Source organism: Etheostoma spectabile, chromosome 9, assembly GCF_008692095.1.
Source record: "Etheostoma spectabile isolate EspeVRDwgs_2016 chromosome 9, UIUC_Espe_1.0, whole genome shotgun sequence".
NCBI lineage: Eukaryota > Metazoa > Chordata > Actinopteri > Perciformes > Percidae > Etheostoma > Etheostoma spectabile.
In genome coordinates, this window is record NC_045741.1 from 20,792,785 (window position 1) to 20,819,526 (window position 26,742).

General features: G+C 41.0%; 2 protein-coding genes and 1 pseudogene across 2 annotated transcripts; 2 read left to right on the plus strand and 1 right to left on the minus strand.

The window, feature by feature from the left end:
• The window catches only part of LOC116695780 (oxygen-dependent coproporphyrinogen-III oxidase, mitochondrial-like), a 5,676-nt pseudogene extending 48 nt beyond the window's left edge, over positions 1-5,628 (plus strand).
• Positions 5,629-10,193: 4,565 nt separating this feature from the next.
• On the minus strand, positions 10,194-15,833 carry prrg1 (proline rich Gla (G-carboxyglutamic acid) 1). The gene is made up of 4 exons (XM_032525246.1): positions 15,727-15,833; positions 14,859-14,899; positions 13,855-14,015; positions 10,194-12,847 (listed from the first exon to the last, which is right to left on the minus strand). Exons 2-4 carry the CDS (start codon positions 14,866-14,868, stop codon positions 12,401-12,403), a joined length of 618 nt encoding a protein of 205 aa, XP_032381137.1. The 5' UTR covers positions 14,869-14,899; positions 15,727-15,833; the 3' UTR covers positions 10,194-12,400.
• A 4,393-nt stretch (positions 15,834-20,226) lies between these two features.
• Positions 20,227-26,403, plus strand: tmem47 (transmembrane protein 47). Its single transcript, XM_032525247.1, has 3 exons — positions 20,227-20,671; positions 24,883-25,023; positions 25,302-26,403. Exons 1-3 carry the CDS (start codon positions 20,446-20,448, stop codon positions 25,478-25,480), a joined length of 546 nt encoding a protein of 181 aa, XP_032381138.1. The 5' UTR covers positions 20,227-20,445; the 3' UTR covers positions 25,481-26,403.
• The last annotated feature ends 339 nt before the right edge of the window (positions 26,404-26,742 follow it).

Sequence of the window (26,742 nt, forward strand, 5' to 3'; positions counted from 1 at the left end):
GGTTGGCTGCAGGAGGAGGAAAGGGGAGATGCGTACGAGATGGAGATGTTGATCATGAGGGACGCAGGCTGCCTTTTGCAACGCCCTGGAGGATGGGACGGTGGGAAGTCAAGGTGGACCGGTGGCAGAGGAATGAAGGTGAGGGAGGCCTCCTGATATGGTTATGAGACTGAAATGCAGAGCTCAGTGTGGAGCAGCTGCAGAACAGTCCGTTGCATCGTGGCCATAATGCTTAAGGTGTTATGAGGCTCTTGGGGTATTTGAGTTTCAGCCTGCTGCATATGTTTGTACTGAAAGCAACATGGTCAGAGATGCATGCAAGAAACGGGCATAAACTGGCAAAAAGTCTAATCTGCCAGGAAACAACCTAACTGGCATCTCTACAGTGTATTCCATTATTGACCATGTATGTTCAGGTGGCGGAGGAATCAGCTGTGTGATGCAAGATGGAAAGGGTTTGAGAAGGCAGGGGGTAATGTATCAGTGGTGTCGGAACACCTGACCGAGGAGGCTGCCAGACAGATGAGGAGCAGAGGAAAGTCCTCAAAGGGAAAGATGGAAGTTTGGTAAGTGATTTTTGTATGCACACTTAAACTTATATAGCTCTTCAAGAGGGTGGTAATCTACATCAGAGTAATATGTGATGGATACAGTATTTATGTATTCATGCTCCGTTTTTTCTCAGGTAAGCTGCCATTTTGTGCCATGGGTGTAAGCTCGTTATCCACCCCAAGAACCCCCACATCCCACAGTTCACTTCAACTACAGATACTTGAGATCGAAGAGGAAGATGGGAGTGTCAGTCTTGACGTCAGCAGCTGTGTCTTGTGTCACTGACAACGAGGAGGAGTGAATGATAATGAGAGTATGAATGAAAGAATGACCGTTATAGAGAACGTCTGTGTGTGTGTGTGTGGTGTGGTGTGTGTGTGTGGTGTGTGTGTGGTGTGTGTGTGGTGTGTGTGTGGTGTGTGTGTGTGTGTGTGGTGTGTTGTGTGTGTGTGTGTGTGTGTGTGTGTGTGTTTGTGGTGTGTGGTAGGCACCAAGCAGTGGTGGTTTGGTGGCGGCACAGACCGACTCCAGTTTATATTAATAAAGAATGCATTTCACTTCCACCAACACTGAAGGAGGCCTGTGACACAAGCACACCCGCAGTACTTCCCGACTTAAGAAATGGTACAGTTTGACACAAGTTATCCTAAATTTGTGAAACTCCAAATTTGTATAACCAGAACATACACAGTGTAGGTTGATTTGTGTATGTAGATTGCAATGGGCGTATCCTCAATGTGGAGATGATAGAAAAATGGCTCTGCTGAAATCTTCAGTTGCAGAAAAAACCGTTGAGCCCTGACGTAAGCCAGTGATGACCATTGGGGGAAAGGTGTGGTTTAGCTAATGGTGCTTGTAATAAGTACATTGTTCAACTTAATTTGAATTTAAATCTAAAAGGAATATTAGGCATTTGAGAAATATATTTATTTGCTTTCTGCCAAGAGTTAGATAGAATTGATATCATATCTGTCTATTAGAAATAAAGCTAGAGACAATAGCGGTTAGTATGGGCTGAGCAAAAATGAGAGACATTTAAGTCTCATTTGAATATTTAAAAACTGCCACCTATAATATATTATTTATATATATATGTGTGTATGTGTAGTATGTATGTGTGTGTGTTGATATATAGATATATTTATCTATATAATTTATATATTTAATATATATATATAATATATATACAAATATATATATGTGTTGTATATATATATAATATGGGGCGCGTTTGTAAGCAGCTCGTGCTGAAATAACAGCAACATTTGTCACATTTGCTTTAAATAATGTTAAATAACGGTATGAATTTGAGGGTCACTTTCTTGCACATTTACAACAATATTTGTCAACTTGGAAATATTTTAATAGTTAAATCCAAATATTAAATGTTACCTAAATGTTAAATGTTAACTCATATGCTAAATCTAAATGTTAAATCAATAATGTTAAATTTAAATCTAAACTAAAATGTTAAATCTAAATTTAAATCTAAAACTAAAAGTAAATCTAAATACTAAATCTAAATGTTAAATATAAATAAAACTAAATCTAAATAAATATAAATCTAAATGTTAAATCTTATAATATTAAATCTAAATCTAATGTTAAATCAAATCTAAATGTAATTAAATTAAATCTAAATGTTAAATCTAATATTAAATCTAAATCTAAAAGTTAAATCTAAATCTAATGTTAAATCTAAATCTAAATCTAAATGTTAAATCTAAATGTTTCGGGTGAAACTAAATATTTAGCTAATATGCAAATTAATGTCGGTAACCGGAAGTACCAAAAAAAGCTGAGGAGGTCAGTGTATGTTTATGTGTCAAATAACGAATAAAAATCCTCTCATCGGGAGATATGGACTCTTGAAAGATAACCGTGAAAATAACTACCTAAAATAATAAACACAGTTGGGGAAAACTGTATTTGAAGAGTACTTGAGTTTTAGTGTCACTTTTATGAATGGTGTGGGAATATAGCCACAGCCAGCCACGGGGGGGCGTCACTTTGACTGGTCTGTCACGTTCGCTTGCATTAACGTCAGCAAGAGCCTATCCCCGCCCGCCCCCGACAAGACACGACAAGACACTGCGAAATGCCAACGAATCAGCGTTAGCCGAGAACATCGGCAGAGCCGTCCTGGTGGCTGTACAACTTATTAAACAGCAAAGCGACAGCCTCAGGGCCACCGCAGGCCACCTCGGTAAGCATGTTTTCAAATCACGGAGCTAGCATTGTCTTTGTGCAAGGTAGTAGCAAATCTCACTGGCTAGCTACCGTTAGCTAGTTTAGTTAAGTTAGCCTTGACAACAGGGTTGCTAGCTCGTGATTGTGAAAACATGCTTAACGGGTGGCCTGCGGTGGCCTGAGGCTGTCGTGTCGCTGTTGAATAAGTTTGTTCAGCCACCAGGACGGCTCTGCCGATGTTCTCGGCTAACGCTGATTCGTTAGACATTACGCAGAGTGACCATGGCCAACAGTGCCGTGCCTTGTCGGGGGCGGGGATAGCTCTGCTGGACCTTAATGCAAGCGAAAGTGACAAGACCAGTCAAAGTGAGCCCCCCCGTGGTGGCTATAGTGGCTTTAATCCACACCATTCATAAAAGTGACACTAAAAACTCAAAGTACTCTTCAATACAGTTTTCCCCAACTGTGTTATATTTTAGGTAGTTATTTTCACGGTTATCCAAGTTCAAGAGTCCATATCTCCCGAGGGAGGATTTATATTCGTTTTGACACTATAAACTACACTGACCTCCTCGAGCTTTATTGGTTACTTCCGGTTACCGACATTAATTTGCATATTAGCTAAATATTTGTTTCACCCGAAACAATTAGATTTAACATTTAGATTTGATTGATTACATTTAGATTTAGATTTAACATTTAGATTAGATTTATATTAGATTTAACATGTAGATTTAGATTTGATTTAACATTTAGATTTAGAGTTAATATTAGATTTAACTTTAGATTAGATTTAACTTTAGATTTGATTTAATATTTAGATTTAAATTTAGATTAGATTTAGATTAACATTAGATTAGAATTTAACATTAGATTTATACATTAGATTTAGATTAGCATATAGATTTAACATTAGGTGTAACATTTAATATTGGATTTAACTATTTAAAATATTTCCAAGGTGACAAAATATTGTGTAAATGTGCAAGAAAGTGACCCTCAAAATTTCATACCAGTTATTTAAACATTTTTTAAGCTAAATGTGACAAAATGTTGCTGTTATTTTCAGACGAGCCGCTTACAAACGGCGCCCCATAATACACACATATATATATATAGTGTGTGTGTATGTATGTATGTATGTGTGGTGTGTGTGGTGTGTGTGTGTGTTGTGTGTATATAATAATATATATAATTATATAATATAATAATCCTTTCAAACCTCTGTCTTAAAATATTCTGTAGATCTGGGCTATGCCAATATGTTTCTTAAAGTTTAATATCCCAGGTTAAAAAAATGCAAACGCTATTGATTAATGTATTGGGTATGTATTTCTAGGTGGGACCGATACTCACATCCGGCATAGAGGAGAGACTCGGGGTATAGGAGGGATCTTCTTCGATGACCTGGACTCTCCGAGTCAAGAGGAGGCATTTCAACTTCGTCAGAGCTGTGCCCGCACCGTGGTAACCTGTTACCTGCCCATTGTATACAAACACCTCAACGACTTCTTTACTGATGAGACAAAGGCTGGCAGCAGGTACGACGGGAAGGTGAGTACATTGGCCGTTTTAGTTCAAGACTCAAGACTTTTCAACTAGTTCTACTGAACAAACTAACCTTGATCCATTAAGTAAAGGCCAAATTGATTCCCCATACATGTTGTTACCCCCTTAAAGGAACACGAACTGGTTTTTTGAAATAGGGCTTATCACGGTATACTCCCTAAACTGTCGATAGGTGGGCCATACATTTTTGTCTCAGTGCATACATTGTTTAGTGGTGTAACAACGGCAGTACCTTTGCTAGTTGCTAGAGTAGTGAATGGAATCCTATGTTGCCGTTAGCTGTTGTGAGTCAAAAAACAAAAAACACTTACGTCTTGGGCCTTTGTTTTACAAAGGTTACAAATAGCTATGCAGATTAAGACTAGACCTATCTCTAGGTAGATATTGATTTGGGACTATATGGGTGGAAGCACGGCCGAAGCACTGTCCTAAGTCAATATCTGCCTAGGAGATCATCTGTCTTAATAGCATTGGTATTTGTACTTGTGATTATGCAGACCACAAGGAGTAATTAGGTGTGTTTTTTTGTTGGCTCATCTTACTCACAACATGCTAACTGGCAACATAGGTTTCCATTTACTACGCTAAGCTAACTAGCGGCGAATTTAACAATGCATGCGCCGAGACAAAAAATACACTGGCCCACCTATCTACAGCTAGGGGAGACCATGATAAGCCCTATTTCAACAAATGGTGGGTGGATCCTTAAAGTCAACCAATTCAACTATGAATTCATCAACTACAAGTTGTATATAATGATGATCCATCACAGTTAACATTTAGTTTTCTTTATTTTGTGTAAGCTAAAATAAAAGACATTTTGATACCATTAATGAAATGCAAAATGATTATGAAAAGTTTTGAACAATTGAATTCCTTTACACATTCTTGGTTTGCATGTTTTGGATTAAGGGGACATGTTTTAGTAGTGTCCCTCTAAGAATCATAAACCACATGAAGCTAGGTGTCTACAGTAGGTTTTGTGTGTTTTTGTAGATATGTTGAGTTCAACCTGGTGTATGACAGGGGAGTGAAGTTTGGCTTGGCCACGCCTGGCTCCAGAATTGAGAGCATTCTCAGTTCCCTCCCCCTCATACGCCAGGTAAGATCACACTGGTTGAAGTACTGCTAGCTCTGCTTATAGACAGAAAAGATGTGTCTGTGTGCTGTGTAACAAACTCACCCTCTCATCCTCAGGTGGGGGAGTACATGCATGAGCCTGCCAAAGGTACCATGAAGCTGAGATGCTGGAGGTGTTACGAAACCCCAAGGAATGGGTGTGACCACCACAGTATTCACAGGTTCACATGTCAATATGGACAATAGTCCTCAGATGGAACAGATCTGTGTATGTAAAACTGCGTCCTATCCATCTCGTGAGATCGGTCCCCCAGCTGAGTTAACACTGTGTTACAAAAATAACCAAATGATTGCATTGCTGTGTCTGAAAAGTTATTATATCTGCGATTTGGATTGTTGCTTTGCTTGTCTAATCAGCCTTAACATTATCACATTAGTTGCATTACTATGGTGGCCACAGTGTCTGCATGCCCATTTTTTGAAAATGGCTCTTTTTAAGAGGTGTTTCGCAAACAACCTGCTGTGTTTTTCTCTATGCCTGGCTTAGTTCGTTGCTCTACTTGACGCTCTATTCACCTACTTGCCGCTTTATTACAAGACTGAAAGGGAAAATAGTGTAGTTGTTTTTTTTTTGAGGTAGGGCGCCAATTGTAGATATCGCTCTCCCACAACGACTCAGCTTAGTGCTGTATGTGCCCCCGTGTTGTAATTCCTAATGCAATAAATGGTTTCGTTTTGTTGTCTCTGCTCCAAAACAAGGGTTTTTTGACAAAGATCACTACGCCACTAATCATTCCCACTTGACAGCCCATCTGTTGTAGGTCATGTCAACTTTGGGTATCAGTATTCTGGTTTCGCTTGCCCCCCGTACGCAGTTTAAAAACTAATACGTGGTGTGGTCCTGCGTCTCTAGTGGAGAATGGCACTTCCCGCCCCCCCCCCCCCTCTGGATTCATCTGGCACAGGGGTCTTGCCCCACAACAAGCCGTTGGACACCACACACATCCCTTTTAACGCCCCCCACCCTATTGATCCCTTACCACACACCCCACCGACCGTTGATGCTCTGTTTCTTTTGACTGGTAATTTCACTTCTTGTGCCCCACACTACTTCCAACACCCGAAAAAAATCACAGTCTAGCTTTTATACCATCCTCTTGTTACATCTTTCCATTCCGATGGGACCTACCCACCTCCTGGTGTCGTGCTATTTCTCATTACCCCTTACGGTCTCTCTCTTTGTTGCGGCACGGGGACCCCCCCCACCACAACCAATCACACACCACCCAATAATAGCACAGATGCAACAATTTTGCCGTTTTCGCAACACACGTCCCCTTATTCCCACCACCTACGTTGAACAGCTTAGTAACCTGCGGCACCGCATCGCACGGTTCGTAGCCAATGAACTGTCTTGTCTTGACATTACAGACCTTTTGGACCAGCCCACACCGCTTTCTGTCATTAACGTCACTGCCTCCAGCTAGGCCAGACCAACTCCCAGGCATCGCACCAGGGCTTAGTGGCAATGAGCGCTTACTGGTATGATGCCCCCTTTTTCTCGCGAATCTAGCGAGCCCAGCCCCCACGCGCGGACTACCGAGGCGGTCCCACTAGCGGGGTCGCGCCTTCCGCGCCCATTATCGGGCACTTAATGCATGCCATGTACCATCCCCACCGCGTCCCCGTGTCCACCACCCCCAAAGCCCCTCACCATGAGCCGCCTCAATCTGGTGACCTGGAATTGAGCGCCCGCTAAACACCCAAAGATCGCTTACTTCGATTTCGCCAGAACCCCACCTCCCTCACCCGCCACACTCAGACACACCCTCCCCGCTAGTCCACCCTCCCTCTACCGCACTTCACCACCCACACGACCATACAACCGTACGTAAGACAAAACTACCGACCCGAGCAACCACCCGACTTGCACATCCGGCCCTTTCCCCCCCACCACGCACGCCGACCATAACCCCCATCTCGAAGACCAAACAATACTCGCCCTCATTGCCCCCACTGCACCACGGTGAACGCCAACCACACACAACACCAAACAACGAACCACAACAATCACACACCCCTATAAAAAACCGCCCACTGCGACACCCCCGCTCCATGGAGCCAAACCCACCACCCAACATAGCCACCCAACTGGCGTTGCAAAAACACACAAGGACCACACCCCCCAATCTGAGGGAGATGCCTTCCTTATTCAGAATCCCTTTTACCCTGAACACATCTCCACCTTACCAGCACCAAAGCAACCCAGACCATCATATTACTCCACCATGCTTAACAGATGGCGTCAGGCATTCTTCCAGCATCTTTCATTTGTTCTGCGTCTCACAAACGTTCTTTGTGATCCAAACACCTCAAACTTGGATTCATCCCCCACAACACTTTTTTTTCAGTCTTCCTCTGTCCAATGTCTGGTTCTTTTGCCCATCTTAATCTTTTTCTTTTATTGGCCAGTCTCAGATATGGCTTTTCTTGCCACTCTGCCCTGAAGCCCAGAATCTGCAGCCGCCTCTTCACTGTAGATGTTGACACTGGTGTTTTGCGGATACTATTTAATGAAGATGTCCGTTGGGGACCTGTGAGGGTCTGTTTCTCAAACTAGAGACTCTAATGTACTTATCTTCGCTAGTTGTGCAACGCAGCCTCCCACTTCTTCTCTACTGTGTTAGAGCCTGTTGTGTGCGTGTCCTCTGAAGGGAGTAGTACACACCATTGTAGGAAATCTTCAATTTCTTAGCAGTGTCTCGCATGGAAGGCCTCATTTCTAAGGACAAGAATAGACTGTCGAGTTCAGATGAAAGTTCTCTTTTTCTGGCCATTTTGAGCGTTTAATTGACCCCACAAATGTGACGCTCCAGAAACTCAATCTGCTCAAAGGAAGGTCAGTTTGTAGCTTCTGTAACGACCTAAATGTTTTCAGATGTGTGAACATGATTGCACAAGGGTTTTCTAATCATCAATTAGCCTTCTGAGCCAATGAGCAAACACATTGTACCATTAAACACTGAGAGGAGAGTTGCTGGAAATGGGCCTCTAACACCTATGTAGAATTGCACCAAAAACCAGATATTTGCTGCTAGAATAGTCATTTACCACATTAGCAATGTATAGAGTGTATTTCTTAAAAAGTTAATACAAGTTTAAAGTTATCTTCATTGAAAAGTACAGTGCTTTTCCTTCAAAACTAAGGACATTTCAATGTGACCCCAAACTTTTGAACGGTAGTGTATATGTCATGATATTCATATGTCGTACAAAAGTCATAAAAAGTTAATGTATACTGTATATCATAAAAGGTATTGTATGTTTATGTTATAACAAAAGTCATAGTATAAGTAAGTCATACAAAAGTTATAGTGTAGTATGTCATAAACCATCATAAGTATTTCAGGTTACTATGACATAAAGAGTCAAAGTATAGTATGTCAGAATAAATCATGGCAAAATGATAATATTGTATGCTAAAAAAGTGATAAAAAGTCATAGCATAGTATGTCATGAAAAGAAAAAAAGTCATAATAGTGTGCCATAATAAAAATCATAGAAAATGTCATGGTAGTGTATTCCAAAAAAGACGTAATAGAATGTTATAAAAAAGTCAAGTATAGTATGTCAGAAAAATCATAAAAAGGTCTCAGTATTGTCAGTATCATCAAAAAGTAGTAGTAGTAGTATATAGTAGTATATAGTATAGCATGTCAAAAAAGTAATAACAAAGTCGTAGTTATAACCCTAACCCTAACCGCTATGTCACGGCAAGGGACCGGGTTAACTTTGCCAAATCAAATATGTCGTAGGCTTCAAGTGCCTACAACAATAGACAGTTGTTTTTTTGTTAAAAAACAACAACATAAAACCCGAATTAGATCTGTTAACAATGCCTTTATCGGGTATCCACGCTTTTATCTCATTTAAAATACCACGTAAAGGGAGAAGCTAACCAGAGGGGCTAAGCAAAAGTTGTTTTAGCAGTGTTCAATTCAGGCTAGCTTTCATGTTATTTGATTTGAAAAGTAACACGGTCCCTTGCCGTGACATAGCGGTGCCTTTAACTGAAATTGTAAATGCCTATCTCATAGTATGACATAGTCGATATTCATTTATCACCGTGAAAGTTAGGAAACTCCCCTGTGGGGTGCTCATGGTGTAGCTGTGAAATGCCGTCTGTCTCCTCAGCCAAACGGGCGTTCAGTTGTTTTGAGTGCGCCCCCTGTTGTCACGAAGTCAGAACTACTCTTAATGTATCACGTGACTTTTGGCAGAAATTTGCCGCAGAGGGGTGTGGAATTGTTCGTACTCGAGAGAGGCTGTTTTGAGCAGAGCAGAGACCGTTTTGTACTCGGGGACAATTTATAAATGCTATTTGAGTGCAACGTTTGGGGACAGTTTGTAAAACAAGTTTTATGTGTGTGTAACGTTTGAAGACAGTTTGCAAAACAACATTTTTTTGTGTACAACCTTTTGGCAGGAATCTAACTCCGTAAGTTCTAACCATTGAGCTAACCTGCCACCCAGTAAGACAAAGTTGAAAACAGTCATGAGATGGTATATTATAAAAAGTCATCAATAAAAATTGTTACCTTTTAACATTTGTTTTTTAGTGTTTTATTTATTAATCCTTAATTGTCGCTAAATTGAGTCATACACTTTTAACAGTCTTTAAAGACCCCTGCGGACACCCTGTGGATCCTGGATTGAGTCCAGCAGGGAATGGAACAGAAGAAAACTCAAGTTTCAACGCAAAGAACACAATAAGAATAATAAAATGAATTTACGGAAACACATTGCACCTTTTTTCTTTTATTACAAATTAATTCAAGCTTCTGCACATATAAATGATTTATAACAAGTTATTTTGCATTTGTTATATAACATTTTGTTTGATAAGGCATTGTATAAAACACAAAAAAAACAAGTAAGAGTACAAGTGACCTAACCAAAATGGCTAGCACAACTCAGTTTAAGGTCATAGCAAGTGCAGAGGTTCACAGGTCAACTCCCAAAAAATGTATAATAATAATCAGTGCTCAAAGTCTGTGAGGTGTAGACAGGAAATGTAACATGTATTAGTATCCGTGAACATTAGACGAAGATATTTGGTTTTGAGAGTGTATGCAAAAACACTCCATATAGAGTATGAGCACTTTTCCCCCTCCAAGTATTACAGTAACATTGTACTGTCTGAGAGTGACGCTGAAAACGTCAAACCAGACTATCCTGATTTTAATCAAACACTGCAGTTTGAGCATAAACACAAAGGGCCTTCATTTATCCACGGCCTACTGTATAATAGTTACACTAGTGTCAATGCATTCACTACATTCCTATGCAGTAGAAAATAATATTAATGTAACTTACTTCCACACGTATAGACTATACATATTTATATTCAGGTACATTACACACATGTTGAATGTGAACTCTGTCCATAGTGTCGTTAAATACAGAACCTCCCTTCTGATACCTCTTTTCCCAAAGCTTCTGTTTCTATTGCTTTCTGTCACACAACCCTGTGTAAATCCCTCTACAGCTTACATTTAAGGTGTAGCTGCAAACATATTTGAAGAACTCAGAGTGCTTTTGGGTAAAGTGGCGCAGCAGAAGACTCTGTAGCCAACACGGTTAGATTAGCTTTAGGGGAAAACGTAGGGGAAGATTTTCACAGTTAAAGCAGGCTCTGAGCAACTGTCAACAACCCAGAAAGGGACATGGGAAAGCAAGCACTGACCCTCAACAAAAAGTGCATAGCCAGATCCAAGCTCAGGTGTACAGACCAAACTGCATGCATTTCCAAAATATAAGCACATATGGCACACATACTGTACATGAAACACATTTCAGCGCTCCCCCTTTATAACCGCTGGTCTTATCTTGAATTTTAAATTCCAAAAACATTCACAAGTGTATACTAAAGCTGGACCGATGCCTTTGTTTGACAACCTGACTATTTAAACCTGCAATAAGTGATCATTTTCATAGATCATTTACAGTTAACAAGCCCAGACAAGCAAATCACAACTACTTGCCCAGAACAAAATTGCAAAACGTAAATGAATGTCTGGCAAAGACATTTTTTGTTTTTAGCAAACTGATGACCCAGATATTTCCCTCAGGAGTCGGTTCAACCAAGCAGAGCTAACAAGTTACTATTGCACTACAGAACTGTTTGCTTACAGGTTAGGCTAGGGATGAGCCGATAAAGCCTGTCTGTCTGTCTTTCTATTTGTGCAGAAAAACAGTTGAAGCTTCAGGGCTTCAAAGACAGCAAACACAGTGACATCTGGTATCTTGTCAAACTTCCAGCAGCTGTTCAGGACAAGCCGAAGCAGTACTTCACACCTCTGTTTTTAATTGTTTTAGTCTCATATGTGTGTTATTTTATGAGTCACAATGTGATGTGATTGGAGAAAGATATTCATTAGTCTATTGCTTTTATAACATTATTACACTATAAAAGTATGCAATATACACAATTCTTATTTTTTGACAACGAAGAGATAAAATTTAAAAAGGTATTAAAAAGTGTTGCAAAATATCTGCTACTGGCCACTTAAGACTCATAAATTGGCACTAAACTACAATAAAGCATCGATCCAGCCCCCGTATAGACCTATTGAATAATTGTCATTATGGCAATCAGAAACCTTTTCTTTACTCCACGTGCAACATTTTTTATGCCCGCTGAGTTAAATGATTTACTACAGTGTGACAGCATAGCTGCAACTTGAGGAAAATCAGCAGAGGTTGGTTGGTTTTGGTATTGCAACATCCTTCTTGCTTTCACTTCACCTCAATGATGAAAAGGTTAGTGCAAGTTTCCACAGCGCTGGCTCAGGCAAAGATTGCATTAGTCCATTGACCAGACAGTTAATAGTCTTTCTGAATGTGTTGAATGGGGAAGGCTGGTGATGCACAACAGTGATATTGCTAAATGATCCAATGGTCTTAGTGTAGGTTAGGGCTTTTGTTGGGGTAGTAGTGAGAGACAGGTTTACTTCCCATGGGCACCGCTGACACTAGTAGAGCTAGTGTTGACTATATCCTCATACTGTGGAGGTGGCTCTGTCTCTATTTGGACGTCTGCATGGCCCACAGCCTCTTCATAAGATGGTGGAGGTTCTCCAGCACTTCCTCTTCCTGATATGAGCTCTGAGCCTGGATAAGCTGGGCTGCTGTGGACGCTGAGTTCTGAGTCCCTCCCCCAATGGTCCATAGACACCACTGACAGGACGTGGTCGTTATGCGAGTGTCCCAGGCTGGGGCTGCGCTGCGATCGCTTGCGGGAGTGGTAGCGCCACACAGTGATGGCTACGGCGACAACGATGAGCACAACCACCAGCAATGGCACGATCAAGTAGAGAGAGTGGACTCCTCCAACCACTGTCTCCAGTCCTCCAGATGGACTGCTCTCACGCACATACTCATCCCAGAACCGTCTCTGCAGCCAACCGGGAGGAAGACACACATGTTGTGAAAACAGAAAACAATACAGGACCATAAATATTATGTTTACAATAAGACTCAGCTACATTCATGCAGGCTAAGTGGAAACATAATGGCACAGAACTGTTTCCAAAACACTGGGTCACAGTACACACAGTGTCCACTGTATAAATACTTTATATCTGGATTACTGCAATACAAAGGCAGCAAACAACATCTGAACAAAAAGCGACCACATGATTGTGCACGTCCATCTGCGTAACTTTGCTCTCTGGCCTCCCACAATAGTTTTACAAATACACCTCCTTCTCTAGCATGGACTCGGCTGTTCTTCCTGCTGATAATCATCATTTCCTGAAAAAAAAAAACACCCACATTCCACAAGCTACCACTCTTGGCGTAGGATTTCATTACTGGATACATGAACCAAACAAAATAGCACTTTGAAAGGATTTTTGGATTTTATTTAAATAGGGTGGCTGGTCTAAGTTACTCAGCAGCAGTAATATTGATTTTTGGTGTTTAGCTCCAGCTGGGAGTCCTGTGTTCAGAGATTTCCAGCCAGCAGGCAAGCTGAGATAAGAATTAATTATGAGAATTAAACAGCAGAAAGATAATTATGTTTTTTTTACTACACTGTGGAACATTATGTGTTTTACTTATAGTGTTGTTGCTGTTTATTTTTGTTTAATGGCCCCATTAGGTTTGGTACATTTTTGTCTGACCAGTCACCGGCTGGTTGGGAAACCTCAGAATACATGACTGCCAGCTGGAGCTAACATCCCTGAATAGACATTACAACTGGTAACTCAAACAACTTAATGAGAATTTAAAAAACTATCGATTTTTGTGGTTAATGTGGGTGCCCACATGTAGCTATATGCAATGTGTGGCAGGTGTTTCAGGCATGTGTTTTACTTTTCTGTTCCTGTATGTATTGTACTTCAAGGAAGAAGAAAGAGGGATTGTAGGTCTGATTTGATGTGTCCCTCATCGCCTCACCGTCTTCTCGTCGTTCTCGAAAGCCTCGCGGGCCTCCTCATAGGTGCAGATCTCCTCGCGGCACTCTCTCTGGATGTTACCCTGCTTCATCTCCTCCAGCAAGAAGTTGGCCCTGCGCAGCCGGTGCAGCACCGAGTGGGCCGCGTCCGCCGGCAGGAACACTGAGAGGGAGCAACAGCAGAGGAGTGGAGGGGGAGAAAGAGACAAGAGCAGAGAAGAGGAAAAGATGTAAGATTGAGAGATGTGCGAGAAAAGAAATGCATGAATCAAAATCACAAGCAGAGGCAAGAAAAGAGACAAAAAGAGAAAAGTAGGAGTCGGCAAGCAGAACAGCATGGGGTAGGAAGCAAAGCGGGTAAGATTTAAATAGAGAGAGTGTATTGAAAGAGAGAGGAATGAACCAGAAAGAGAAAAAGAGGATAGAGATGCCAAAAAAAAGCAAAAAAAGAGGGAGAGAGGTGGGGACTGAAACAAAGGCAGTAGAGCAAAGCTGAGCGCTGCACAGTGCCCACATTTCTGCATAAAAACAAAAGCTCCTTTGATTTAGGCATCCATCCCTGGGCCATATAAGACAAACTAGAGGAATGAACATAGAGAGACAGAGTGTTCCTCTGTTTCACACATCCAGGACAAGAATATAAACTCTAACAGAAACTGCACACAAGCTGCCACAACATGCCCTGGGATGTGCTCCCAAATTAACAAGTAATGGCGTCCGTATTACTCATAACTTTCGGGATGTGATCAACACAAGACTGAATGCAGGAAACCCCCTTATAGAGAATGGATATTGTGTGCTTATAACAAGAGAAAAACCGGAAGAGTCACATTCCAACAACTAACTCGAGCTTCAAAAACACACATTGAACATTTATTTTCTTTCCTATTGTGAATAGCACACGATAGGAACAGAGAACAAAAAAAAAAGAAACTTGAGAAGCGTTTCTGATAAAGCTCATGTGAAATTCTCTGTCTGTGAAGTAAAAGCATGGCATCACACTTACCACTCCCCATGATTCCTACGAGTCTGTTTAGGGTGATTTATCTGAAGAGAATCAAACACACACATGAATGCACAGCTTTGATCCTGCCGTACAGTTCACATAACAACATAATAATTCCCCAAAACAATCTTTTAAAAACCACACTTTTAAAAACCACACCCATTTCTTTGTGTCTTTCAGGTAAACAGTTATTTAAAGCAACCATAGCCTAATGACTTACAAGACTAAAATGTGACATTTTACACTTTAGGGAAATTCCTTTTAAAAAGTTTATTTAAAAAGGATGCAACAGCACAGCCGTGGGAAAACATCGACACCGCTTTAGTCAACATGCTACATTCGGATGAATATTACAATATTATAACAGAATGAATGGATAACAATATAACACGACCATGATCAAAACCAATGGCGGCTCCTGGCCAGTGTTGCACATGGACGCGTTACGGGAATCCTGCTCACTTAGCTTCCCGATATAGACCACCAGCGGTGGCAATGTCACAAACAAAAGCGCCGCTGCCCCGTTACACACATAATAAGAGACAGGACAACTACTGGAAGCTAAAACAACGTCAGCTAAGCTTCATTGCGGATGCAGATGGTCTATTATCGTCCGTATGAATAGCGCTGTTAGCTAGCTACGTTAGAGCTGGTTAACGTGTGTTGACAAGCGGGGATGATTTGTAGAATCAGTGCGTCTCCAGCTTCGGATGCGATTTAACGAGCTACATAGGATTCTAACGGTCGGATATCCTGACACAGAGGTCGATAGAAAGGACCTCCGCGGAATATTACAGGCGTTTACCTCCCGTCGAAACCTTCTGTATAGAATAAAAGTATGGAAATAAACTTTATCTCTTATGCTCACCTCTTTTCGTCCTAAAAATGCGCACAAACAATCCGTCGGTTTCTTTGCTGCCGCGGAGTGTTGCTACGTGCGGTGCGCAGGCGTACAGCTATGTTTGCCTAGAGCGGCCCCATGAACTGCCCCTTCCCTTGAATTAAAGGGACAGAGATCAGATAGGGGTAGATAGGCGACTTTCCAGAGAAAATTAGAGATAGGATTCGGATAAGCAGATATTTAGAAGAACGTTATTATATGTTTGTTAAAATATATCTGAGGCTTCAAAAATAGATAGTAAAGTCGGAGTAGCTTTTATTATCCCAGATTGGAATGTTATGTAAGTAATAATTTGTCTGTGGTGGAAATGTTGGTTATTGATCCCAGCCCACATACAGCAGGAGTGGACGGAAATGAACTTGTTGACAAATTAAATATGGAAGTCAACTATTGTAGGCCTAAGGATGAAATTAAAGTAAAATCAAAGCAAAAATTAAGAAGAAGTAGCAAAAGGATTGTAACAGGGAAGGTAAAGCTAGAATGTTCTACATTATTGAAAAGAAAGTTGGAGAGATGAGAGACTATAGCAGACATAAAAAAGAAGAGAACATGATTTTGAAAACGAGATTTGGACACACTGGACTAAAATTAAAATATTTGGGAAATATGAAACTATGTGGTATGTGGTGTATGTGAGCACTGTAATAGTCTAGAAACAATAGGCCTAGAACATGTAATTATACATTGTCCTGTACCAGCACAAAAGGATAATTCTGAAAGATTTACAGATTTAATATTAGTATTAAATCTATAAATAAATTATTAGTATTGCAAATGAATGCAGGGCATGTGGACTATAGAGAAATGTTTATATTTTGGGGTAAAAACTTATTCTTCTTATTAGAAGAATAGAAGGTTATTTTTTAATTAAACATACATATACTGTATATTAATCTTTTTATTTTTTAGTAGTAGTAGTCATGATCGTTGGCTAGTCATTTCAGAAGGTGGCGGTAATGCACACCAAAGGTGCATGTAAAATGTAAAAAACATCACCAAAAGAGAAACAACACACACTGACCACCCTAATTTCAACTCGCATAATAACTTTATATAGTATAAAATAACTACATAAAACAACGGAATTCAAACAATGCCTTAACATAAGGTATCAATCTATACTAATTACTGTAAGATGAACAATTAAAACCAACATTGCTTCAAACCATTGCTTTAAATTGAAAAGTTACAATTTTAAATGAATTGGGTTATTGTGACCACTGTCGACTATTCATTTAAACTTTACATGCACGCTCTATGGAGAGATGTGTTAGAACGCAGCTACAGAGTGTGCTCAGGGACAACACGCGTTAAATTCAACACAGCAAATGTGTAAACCATAGTTACCACACATGTAGGGTAACGTACCATCATTTCTCATAAACTTCAATAAAAACAGTGTTATTATCAGGATTGGTCACCAAGAACCGATTCCTGCTGGAATTACTTAAAACCTATTCCAGGAGAATTGTTTCTTCATTGGACTTGTTTGGAATCATTTAAAGGATTTGGTTTCAAATCTGAACATCTCTTCCGCATTTTAATATAGCCCTACGCAAGTTTTGGTTTTCACGCTTGTTGTGTTGCAACCTTGGAACACGGTAAGCAGCGCTCTTGTGTGGCTTTATTTTACATTAGAAACGCCCCGTAAAACTGCAAACCACCATTTAATCAACATAAAACTTTCTTCTTTTTTTGGGAAACTAGGCATGTGACCGGTTTCAACTCCACCCCTCAAAGAATTGGAATCGAGAATTGATTAGTACCGGAATCGAAAGGAAAAATCGGAATTAAAATCTGAATTTATCAAAATCAAATGCTTTAGTATTAGCCATTTAGTGCCGCAATAACAATCAATCATGATGGAATAAATGGTAAAAAGTGTAATGTCTCATTCTAGTTAGTTGGGATAGCTGTAAAATGCATTGAAAAAGGAATAGACTGCAAAAACAGTATCACTTATCGTTGTGTTAAGTTTGTGTACTCGTTGTGATTTTCATGATCTTGAAGACTGAGAAAAGAATCCCACTTCAATTAACGGCCATTATTTATTAGTAAACAATATATGTATTGGTGGCATTTGCCTCAGTCACATTCCTCCTTTTTGCTTACATTATTATAATCAGCTGTGGTGCACTGCCGGCCACTTATTGATGGCAGAGGGAGAGACAACGGCCATCAATTATGGCTGTGTGTATTGACTGTGTGTGTTCCTGTTTTTACTCACTGAGTCTCGACTGATTGCAATCTGTAATCATCAGTAATGATGTTGAAAGACTTTGCTGCCAGGAACAGTTGACCTACACTCCTGTAACTCCCTCTCACACACACACACACACACACACACACACACACACACACACACACACACACACACACACACACACACACACACACACACACTAACATAAGTAATACAAATCTATTTGGTTTATGAAAAATAAATCTTACTAAAACTTTGGGTTTTACTAATTAATATTGTCTTCATATTTTCATCCAGTAACGTCTTACTTCAACTTACCGTCAATTAATGTAACAAGGAGTTTAACACAGATGTTGATGTTGCATATTTCTGTTTACTGTAAAAGTTAAATTTCTTTAGAGAGAGAGAGAGAGAGAGGGGGGAGAGAGAAAGAGAGAGAGAGAGAGTGTATATTGTGTCTCTGTGAATAAATCAATATGAATTAATTCCAGGATTCTTCCCTAAGGACAAAGGATTAGCTAAGTTAAATTAGAAATAAAATGAGCTGTGTAAGCTTCTATCAGAACAGGGTGTGTGTGTGTGTGTGTGTGTGTGTGTGTGTGTGTGTGTGTGTGTGTGTGTGTGTGTGTGTGTGTGTGTGTGTGTGTAAAGTGTAGATGTAGTTAAGAGGTTAATCCACTGAAACAAAAGCTTGTTAAATGTAAGTTAAATGAGGGGGAAATAATAATTTACTTGTCTGAAAACACGTTTTATTTCTGGCTGTATTTTGTCGTTTTCCACATACAGGCATACAATATATGTTCACATTTTCTCCCCAGAAAGTAGAACAGCAAAACCTCATTTGACAGAAAGAAATGTAGGTTGTATTAAACCTTGAAATTAAGAAAGGTTTTCAATATAGAAAAGTTGATCGAGCAGGTTTTGTCTGTGCATGTGAGTGTAGTCAACAAGAGATTTCAATTGCATCCAGAGTGGATAGTGTGAGATGAGCAGTGTGAAGACATTGTACAGTTCATGGATTGTGGCAAGTTATACCTTTAAGTGCCCAGATTTTCCATCAAGCTGGGTCTACTTCACGTCATTAAGTGGTGTCTTAATTTCCCAGATTGCATTTTGAAAAAAACATTTCTTACAGGAGAAAAATGTTGAGGGAGAAGTGTTTTCCTTTCATGGCTAATTTAGTCACTGTTAGAGTTAAAGAAGTTGAGTTTTGTTGAAAAATACGGTTCAGCACTTAGAACCCTACAAAGAAGTTGCTATCCATTCGTTCCATTTCTATTATGTAAATCAGTGGGGTTGTCAAAAATCATTATCAAAATACACCACCAACCATTAATGAAAAGCCACACTTCTGGTTTCTGTTATTCTTACTACTTTTAGATTTAGTAAGTGTGAAGAGAGAGAGACAGAGAGAGAAATGGAGAGAGAGAGAGAAACAGAATGTGAGAGAGAGAAAAAGGGAAAGAGAGAGAGGGAGAAAGAGAGGGTGAGAGAAAGAGGAAAAGAGAGAGAAATGGTAAGAGAGAGAGACAAAATGTGTGAGAGAGAAAAGGAAAGAGAGAGAGAGAGAGAGAGAGAGAGAGAGAGAGAGAGAGATACTTTGAGCAGGTACAGACTGAGTGGACACAGTCTGCCCGGAAACCAGCTGCAACAGACACCTGAGGACAGACTGCAGCACTTCCTACTCTCGTGTGACAAATACAAATATAGTAGGCTAGACAAATCTTCCCCACATTTAAAAGTCAACGTAAAAAATTCAAGACACTTTCAGACAGTAACAAACTGAAATTTGTTTTAGGCGAGAATTGAAACTGCTGCATGGCACCAAATCATGTCGACTACCGAGATGACCACGGAAACACCCAGGAGTAAACCACCCCTGCTAGCTTATCAGCAACAATAAAAAAAATTGAGATGAATTGTAACAATGTGATAAGTTAAGTGTGTAATTATTTTGCTGAAGACCTACCCTTGGTGTTTATGTTAAAGATAGTTTGTGCCAGTCATTGTCAATTTCCCTTTATTTATGTGTCATCTGCTTTGGCAACATAAGCAATGTCTTGTCATGCCAATAAAGCACTCTTTAAATTAAAAAAGAAACATGTATGTGTGTGTGTTAGGGAGAGAGAGAGAGAGAGAGAGAGAGAGAGAGAGAGAGAGAGAGAGAGAGAGAGAGAGATGCTGATTATGTCGGATAGTCCTAGGCACTAGGACCCAGCAGGTGCAGCACCGTGCTATTTCAGTAGTCTGCATCCAGTCCCGTCAGCGGAGCGGAGTGCTGGTCTACAGCAGCGGCAGTAGCGTCCTCTGGACTCGGGACGCGGAGCGAGCGGCAGCTCCCCATCCTGCGACCCACAACACGGCACGGGCAGGGGGGACAACCACATCTTAAACCTGACTAATGTTGTGGATTTAACAGACCCCAAAACACACGTTCTTTTATTTTTAGATTATTTTTTTTTAATGAATGAGATACTTTAGATATGGCTTCATCCGTGAGCGGGACAGAGGAGGTCCGGGTGTCGCCGTTGACGCCCCTGAAGTTGGTGGGACTGGTGTGCGTGTTTCTCGCCCTGTGCCTGGATGTCGGGGCCGTGTTGAGCCCGGCGTGGGTCACGGCGGACGACCAGTACTACCTGTCCATGTGGGTGTCCTGCTGGAAGCCCGTCAGCTCCGCGGAGTGGTCCTGCAACAGCACGCTGGCCACCGGTGAGACAGACGCTCATGTGCCCAGACACACTGACTTATTGAAGCTGATGGGGTGATGCGCCACCATGTTGTTTTGGAAGTTTTAAACCGGTGGGCTGCTATAGTTTTCGGGAGGTTTCACCCTTGAAATGGCAGATTCCGGGGTGCAGACAGACACCCATATTCATATTCAAATGACAGAGTCAGATGCACTGCACTCAGGGATAACAAAGGGTCCCCGCAGACCGCTGAACCAATCTGTTATGTGGGTGAGAATTATACAACATCACCCAAGAGAGTGCTAAATGTTAATTACTTTATAATTAGCTATTGCCTGGTTAATTTAAACTCCCGAATTTTTTTTTTCTTACATTAAGGAAGAAAGTGAACAATGGGCTGCACATCACGGCTTTCAAAGTTGGAAATTAAGTGTAGAAAAAGTTTATCCTTGTGTGTCTGATGTTTGAGACATCTTTGCTTTTTATGTCTAGGCTAGTTAACTTTTCTTCTGAAACATTTGTGCGCCACTGAATGATGTGGGAATTTTGCCTGACCAGGAGCGGTCCAGCTGGGGTTTCATTTGGCCTTTTGTTGCTCACAAAATGAGCCTTTGTGTGGGTTTCTTCACCGGCCAAGGAGCGAGGGTAACTCAGAGTAGAGAACTCCCCAGAGATCCAGATGCCTGAAGATTAGTAACCAGGGAAACAAGTGAAGCACTCCAGAAATGCTGATTTTCCTCTATTAAGGAAACTTCTTTATGGAGTCTCCATGAAGGTTTTTTTCTGGAAGCATTTCATATTTCCATCACAGCCGATCATTCAGGGATAAAAAGGTGGTTGAGAATTGGCCATTGTATGAACAGCTCCAACAACAATCAATCATGACTTCAGGAAAACATTTATTTATGTCTGACCAAATCTAATGCAGCCCTGCAATTTGTAATATTTTTTTTATTGAGACTGATTCAACTGTGGCACATTTTAGGCCCCAGTTTGTGGTATTGCTGTATTACGTTACACTGGATTGCAAGGTAGACAAAATAAAAATAAAAACACTTGACATTATAATCCAGTCCAGTACAAACACCACAAACTATAACCTAAAAATGCTGAGAAAAAATGTATTGAAAGTTTTAAAGGTATGTTCACTGCAAGGCTTTTTATGGGGTTGTATTGCTTTTTCGTGTTTTTTCTTGTGTCCGCACTGACTTACTATAGCCTAATTACCACTGTCATTTATCTCAAAAGTCTATTTTTTCAGCATAAAAGTTATCTAAGTTCTATTTTGCCAAATGTAGGTTTACTACAGCTTATTTAATTTCTTTGTTTGTGTGTGTGTGTGTGTGTGTGTGTGTGTGTGTTTTTATATTTCATTTTTTGCTGCGTCTGACCTCCTCCTGTCTGCTGAGTAGGGAATTGTGTTTTTGTTAGTCTGACAAAATATTTTCTTTCTGTCTGAGAGATGAGTAACTGTGGGTCATGCTGGCCCCGATCCTCCTCTGTCAGCGCAGACAAAGTGCACTTTGGTCCCATATAAAGACACACAGTCTCCGTGTCAGCTCTCAGCAGCAGCACACCACAGTAAATGCACTAAGCAAACTGCCTATTTCCTCAGGCGTGTGCTTGGCTAGGCGTATTGATTTGAATCCCAGTAATCACTTTCTACCCCCCTCGCTAGCCCCCCAATATTTACTCAGCATTAAATAAATCCTGTTAAGTTTGAAACACCAGCTGGCTGCTCAGATGTTTTGAGCTTGTTCTGCAAGGCCTTCACGTATGTATGTGTTTGTGTGTTACTGGGAAAGTAATTTGCAGTGGGAATTAGAAAGCAGATGAGACTTTGATGTCTTATGAAGTGTTTGAAATATACCAACAGAAATAGTAACTCCTCTCTTTCAGTTTCTCTCTAACACATACACACTTGGGCAGAGGGTCGGAGGTCACATATAAAAGATACAGACTATACAAGGGCTAGGAATGTGGAACGCTCGTGCAAAGGCAGAGTGTGGATCCCAGGTCGGTGCGAGATGAGGGGACGAATGTGGAGCCAGTGTGTGAGCGAGCCCGGCGCAGTCAGACGCAGTGATGCCAAAGCATATTAATAATGTAATACGTTATTGATCCCATTTTTGGGTGACTGTCTTGTCTTTGAGGTAGGTCAACGCGTTTGGTTACAGAGAGCTTGTTAAGGCTCAGCATCTTGCTCATCAGGTCTTGAAGCAGGGACCCCTGGTTGACGATCTTCCTGCTTCTTTCACTTCTCCATCCTGCTGCCTTGAGAGAGTGAGACGGAGTGTTTGTGACAGCGAGGAAGACACTCGAGGCTCTTCTGTGACACAGATCTTCCACCATTGTCTCAGACAAAGAAACAGAATTGGGGCCCCGAAGGATTCTTTCGATTAACACTTCAGCAGCGCCTGACATGCACACATGGGACCATAATTAATGCTCAGATTGGATCTTGTGTACTGTATCTCCTTTTCCATCTGTCATCATGCGGGGCTCAGATTAATAGTTTGGCGCGTCCTGCTCATCAAAGCCTTTAAGCACCCCAACTCTGGCTGTGTTTCTTGCACAGCGTACAGGGTCTGTTCCAAATCTGAGATGAGATGACTGTCTGCCTGCTGTTTTCATGGGCACACTGATAAGGCTTTCGGGCTGACGGCACCAAACTGACCGAGAGAAGATATCTCACCAATGACATGCTTTGACAACTACAGGTCAAGTTACTGTGGCCCTTTGCCGATAGGAAACCAGTGAGGCAGCGGAAGGGAAAGTCTCCAAGGGGGCCTTGTGTTGTGCAAGCTAGAGGCTGAAGGGAGCGGGTGCTCTGCTTTTTGTGGGCTCGTTCCAACATCCTGTGGTGACAGGGCCCATTTTTAAACTCTAAATCCTGAGCCATATTTGGTCAGAAGTAGTTGATGTTTGTTTATATTTGAGCTGCTTGGCCCCTGGAATAAAGTTTCTCTCCAACAAGAGTGGGAACTTTATTTTAAGCAGCTTATGTTCCGTAACTTTCTCTCCGCTGGTGAATGTTTTAATGATTTTCTGACTCAATAGAGAGGAAATAACCTCAGCAACACTTAATCCTTTTTATTTCCTGGACTCCATAATAGACAATACCATGTATACTTATATAAAAAAGACAAAACACTCTAAACTAGTATTTCAATATACATTTTTCCACCCACTGTAATATTTAATCACTTATGCAGAGCCCAATCCCCTTTATGCTTTGATGTTATTTTTTCCACCCACTGTACTTTACATGATTTCCTCCTGTGTAATCATATGCCCCATCATAATATCCTCTGCCTGTTTACAAATAGACCTGCTGTTTCCGTGAGTACACAGTAACACTACGAAAGGGACCCTTAATCTCTTAACAATAACATAGAGTGTCTCCCAACAATCCTCAGTTAACGTCCCATGGCTAATTAAGTCTCTAAAAAACACGCTCTTCTGCTGAAGTGTTGTTTTCTTTGCACAAAGCAAACAAAAATCTCTACTTTGATTTGTTTTTCCTTTTTTTGATGAACACATTCTTGTTTTGTCCCCCTTTTTGTTTCTGCTTTGGCATTCCAACAAGGATAGGAAAGCGCGGTTGAGACGGCAGTTATTACCAGTTGAGTTTTTTGGAGTAAATCTGAATGAAATGCTGAGAATGCTGCTGACCTGGCATCAGCCAAGAGGAAGGGATACTCATTATCTGAGTCACCTCACTGAAGCCAACGTGCAGCATCAGGATCCATTATTGAACGCGCTGAAATCCGTGCGTAGCCATGCATTTGTGCATTTCTTTGTTTCTTGTCAGCCAAAAACTGCTGTGCTCAGTTCAAGGTTTCAGTGCATGGTTCTCATTCTTCTTCTTTTTCTTCTGCCACTAAGGATCCCCAAAATCAAAACATTATGAGCCGTTAGCAGCTTTTCAGAATGCACTAGTTGTTGTCTTGGCCTCTGAACCACAAATAGTTTGTGTTCACGCTGTGGTAATTCACCACAAATGTTAGTGGGTGGATTCATTTAGCTCTTGTGTGAGATTGAGCATGGCAGCGTTACTGTGGCTCAACAGTATGGCCTGGGAACGGCTCTGTCTTTTTATTCCTCCTGTCAACAGTGCAGACACGGCTCTCCAGAGTAACCTCGTTTTAGCTACCTATGTCACTCTCTATCTCAATGTGATTTCATGCCTTTCTTCCCTCCCTCCTCTCTGTCCCTGTGTGTTTGTCTCAGACTGGCAGATTGCCACACTGGCCTTGCTGTTGGGGGGGGCGGCCCTCACCCTGCTCTCCTTCCTTGTGGCGCTGATCTCCCTGTGCTCTGGCTCCAGGAGTCGCTGCTACAAGCCGGTGGCGGTCATGCTATTCTCTGCAGGTATGTAAAGACGTTCTGTAGCAAAAAAGCAAAAAGGAAGAGCTGAAGGACAGTCCAAAAATACAAAACAATGACTGTCCAGCTTCCAAAATGGTCTACATCCATTATAGCTGTCAGGGGAAAGATCCAAGGCACTTAAATCTAGAACAGTTTTTGGTTGCCATCAGATTGCTTCGTTCCAGTTTTGTAACATGGTCATACATTGCTTTAAATCTGTATGTATTTACCATTCTTCTGTTGACATTAGTACATTTCCTCTTTCCCGTTTTCCTCTGCAGTGGTGCTCCAGGTGTGCAGCTTGGTCCTGTTCCCCATCAAGTTCATAGAGACAGTCAGTCTGAGGGTGTACCACGAGTTTAACTGGGGCTACGGCCTGGCCTGGGGATCTACCATCTTCTCTTTTGGAGGAGCCATCCTCTACTGCCTCAACCCCAAGAACTATGAAGACTACTACTAAAATGACAAGAGGAGAAACTGAGACTCTGCTTCATTCGGTGTCCACTCCTGTAATAGGGACCTTCTGTCTTTTACACAGTTCACAATCACAGATAAAAAAAAAAACAGGAAAAATAAACACTTATTGTTAGTTTCAGAACTGGAAATGAGCTCTTCCATTTGATAAGGTGAACTTGTTTTCTCAGACTATCCTCACTCATTGGACCAAAGCCTTGTGCTTGTGTGGACCTTAGCTCTGTGAGGTTTGGCTGCAAACCCAGCTGTGAAAAAGAAATCCAACTCAGCCAGTTTAATTTGAATTTGATAATGTCAGCAATCAGATTAGACTGTGTCCCCTTTAAATGAAACTCCAGTAGATCTGGGAAAATCTGGAGGGAACAGATGGGTTCACTGACCCCATACCAGGACCAGGTGGAATAATTAATAAATCAGAGCAAAGAATGGAGGTAAACTTGGGCCTGTCAGGGAAGTAACAGACCCAGGGAGGAAGATATCCTATTGAAATAATATCACGAGGATGATAAAGTGAGGAAGACAGGGCACACCTAAGGAAATGCTACATTTCCCCAGAGATAGTATAAACTACAACTGGAACTTGGCTTAACCTTCTTTCTCCAATAGAGTGTAATAGATACATACTGCTTATAAACAGAAGCTACCTAAGACAGTAAAAACATTCCACAGCCACCTTCCAAATCATTACATACTGGTGAGAGAGACATTTACTGGTTAATAAATAGCACAGTCACATGTAATATGTGGTATAACCTTTGGACTTCTAATGTGAACCTGCATCATAACCTAAGTTATACCTGCTTTTTGATAAATAAAAACAATGGTTGTATTATATGTAAGTATGCACACTAAGCATAATAAAGCACTATTCATTACAAGAAGACCAGTGGGAAACAAGATGGCAAATGACCATGTCTGCTGAGTGTGTGCGCATGTCTGCATGATCATACCACCCAGCATGTGTTCACACACCTCCCCATGTGATGCCTCCTTATCTTCTTAACCTGTAGGGAATGCTCTCAGTGGAGTAAGCACCCTTAATAATACACATTTCAGATAGGGAGAGGTTGTAGCATAAAAGTTATTGTAGTTATTGAAAAAGTATGCATACTTTGTTTTTGCTTCTAAATTAAGGTCCATGATGAAATTACTTCAGGAGATGCTAAAGTGAAATGTGCTGTGCACGAGTAGTGTTATGCCTCTGGACAGAAAATGGACAGTCTCTAACCTGAAGGACAGTGGGACCAC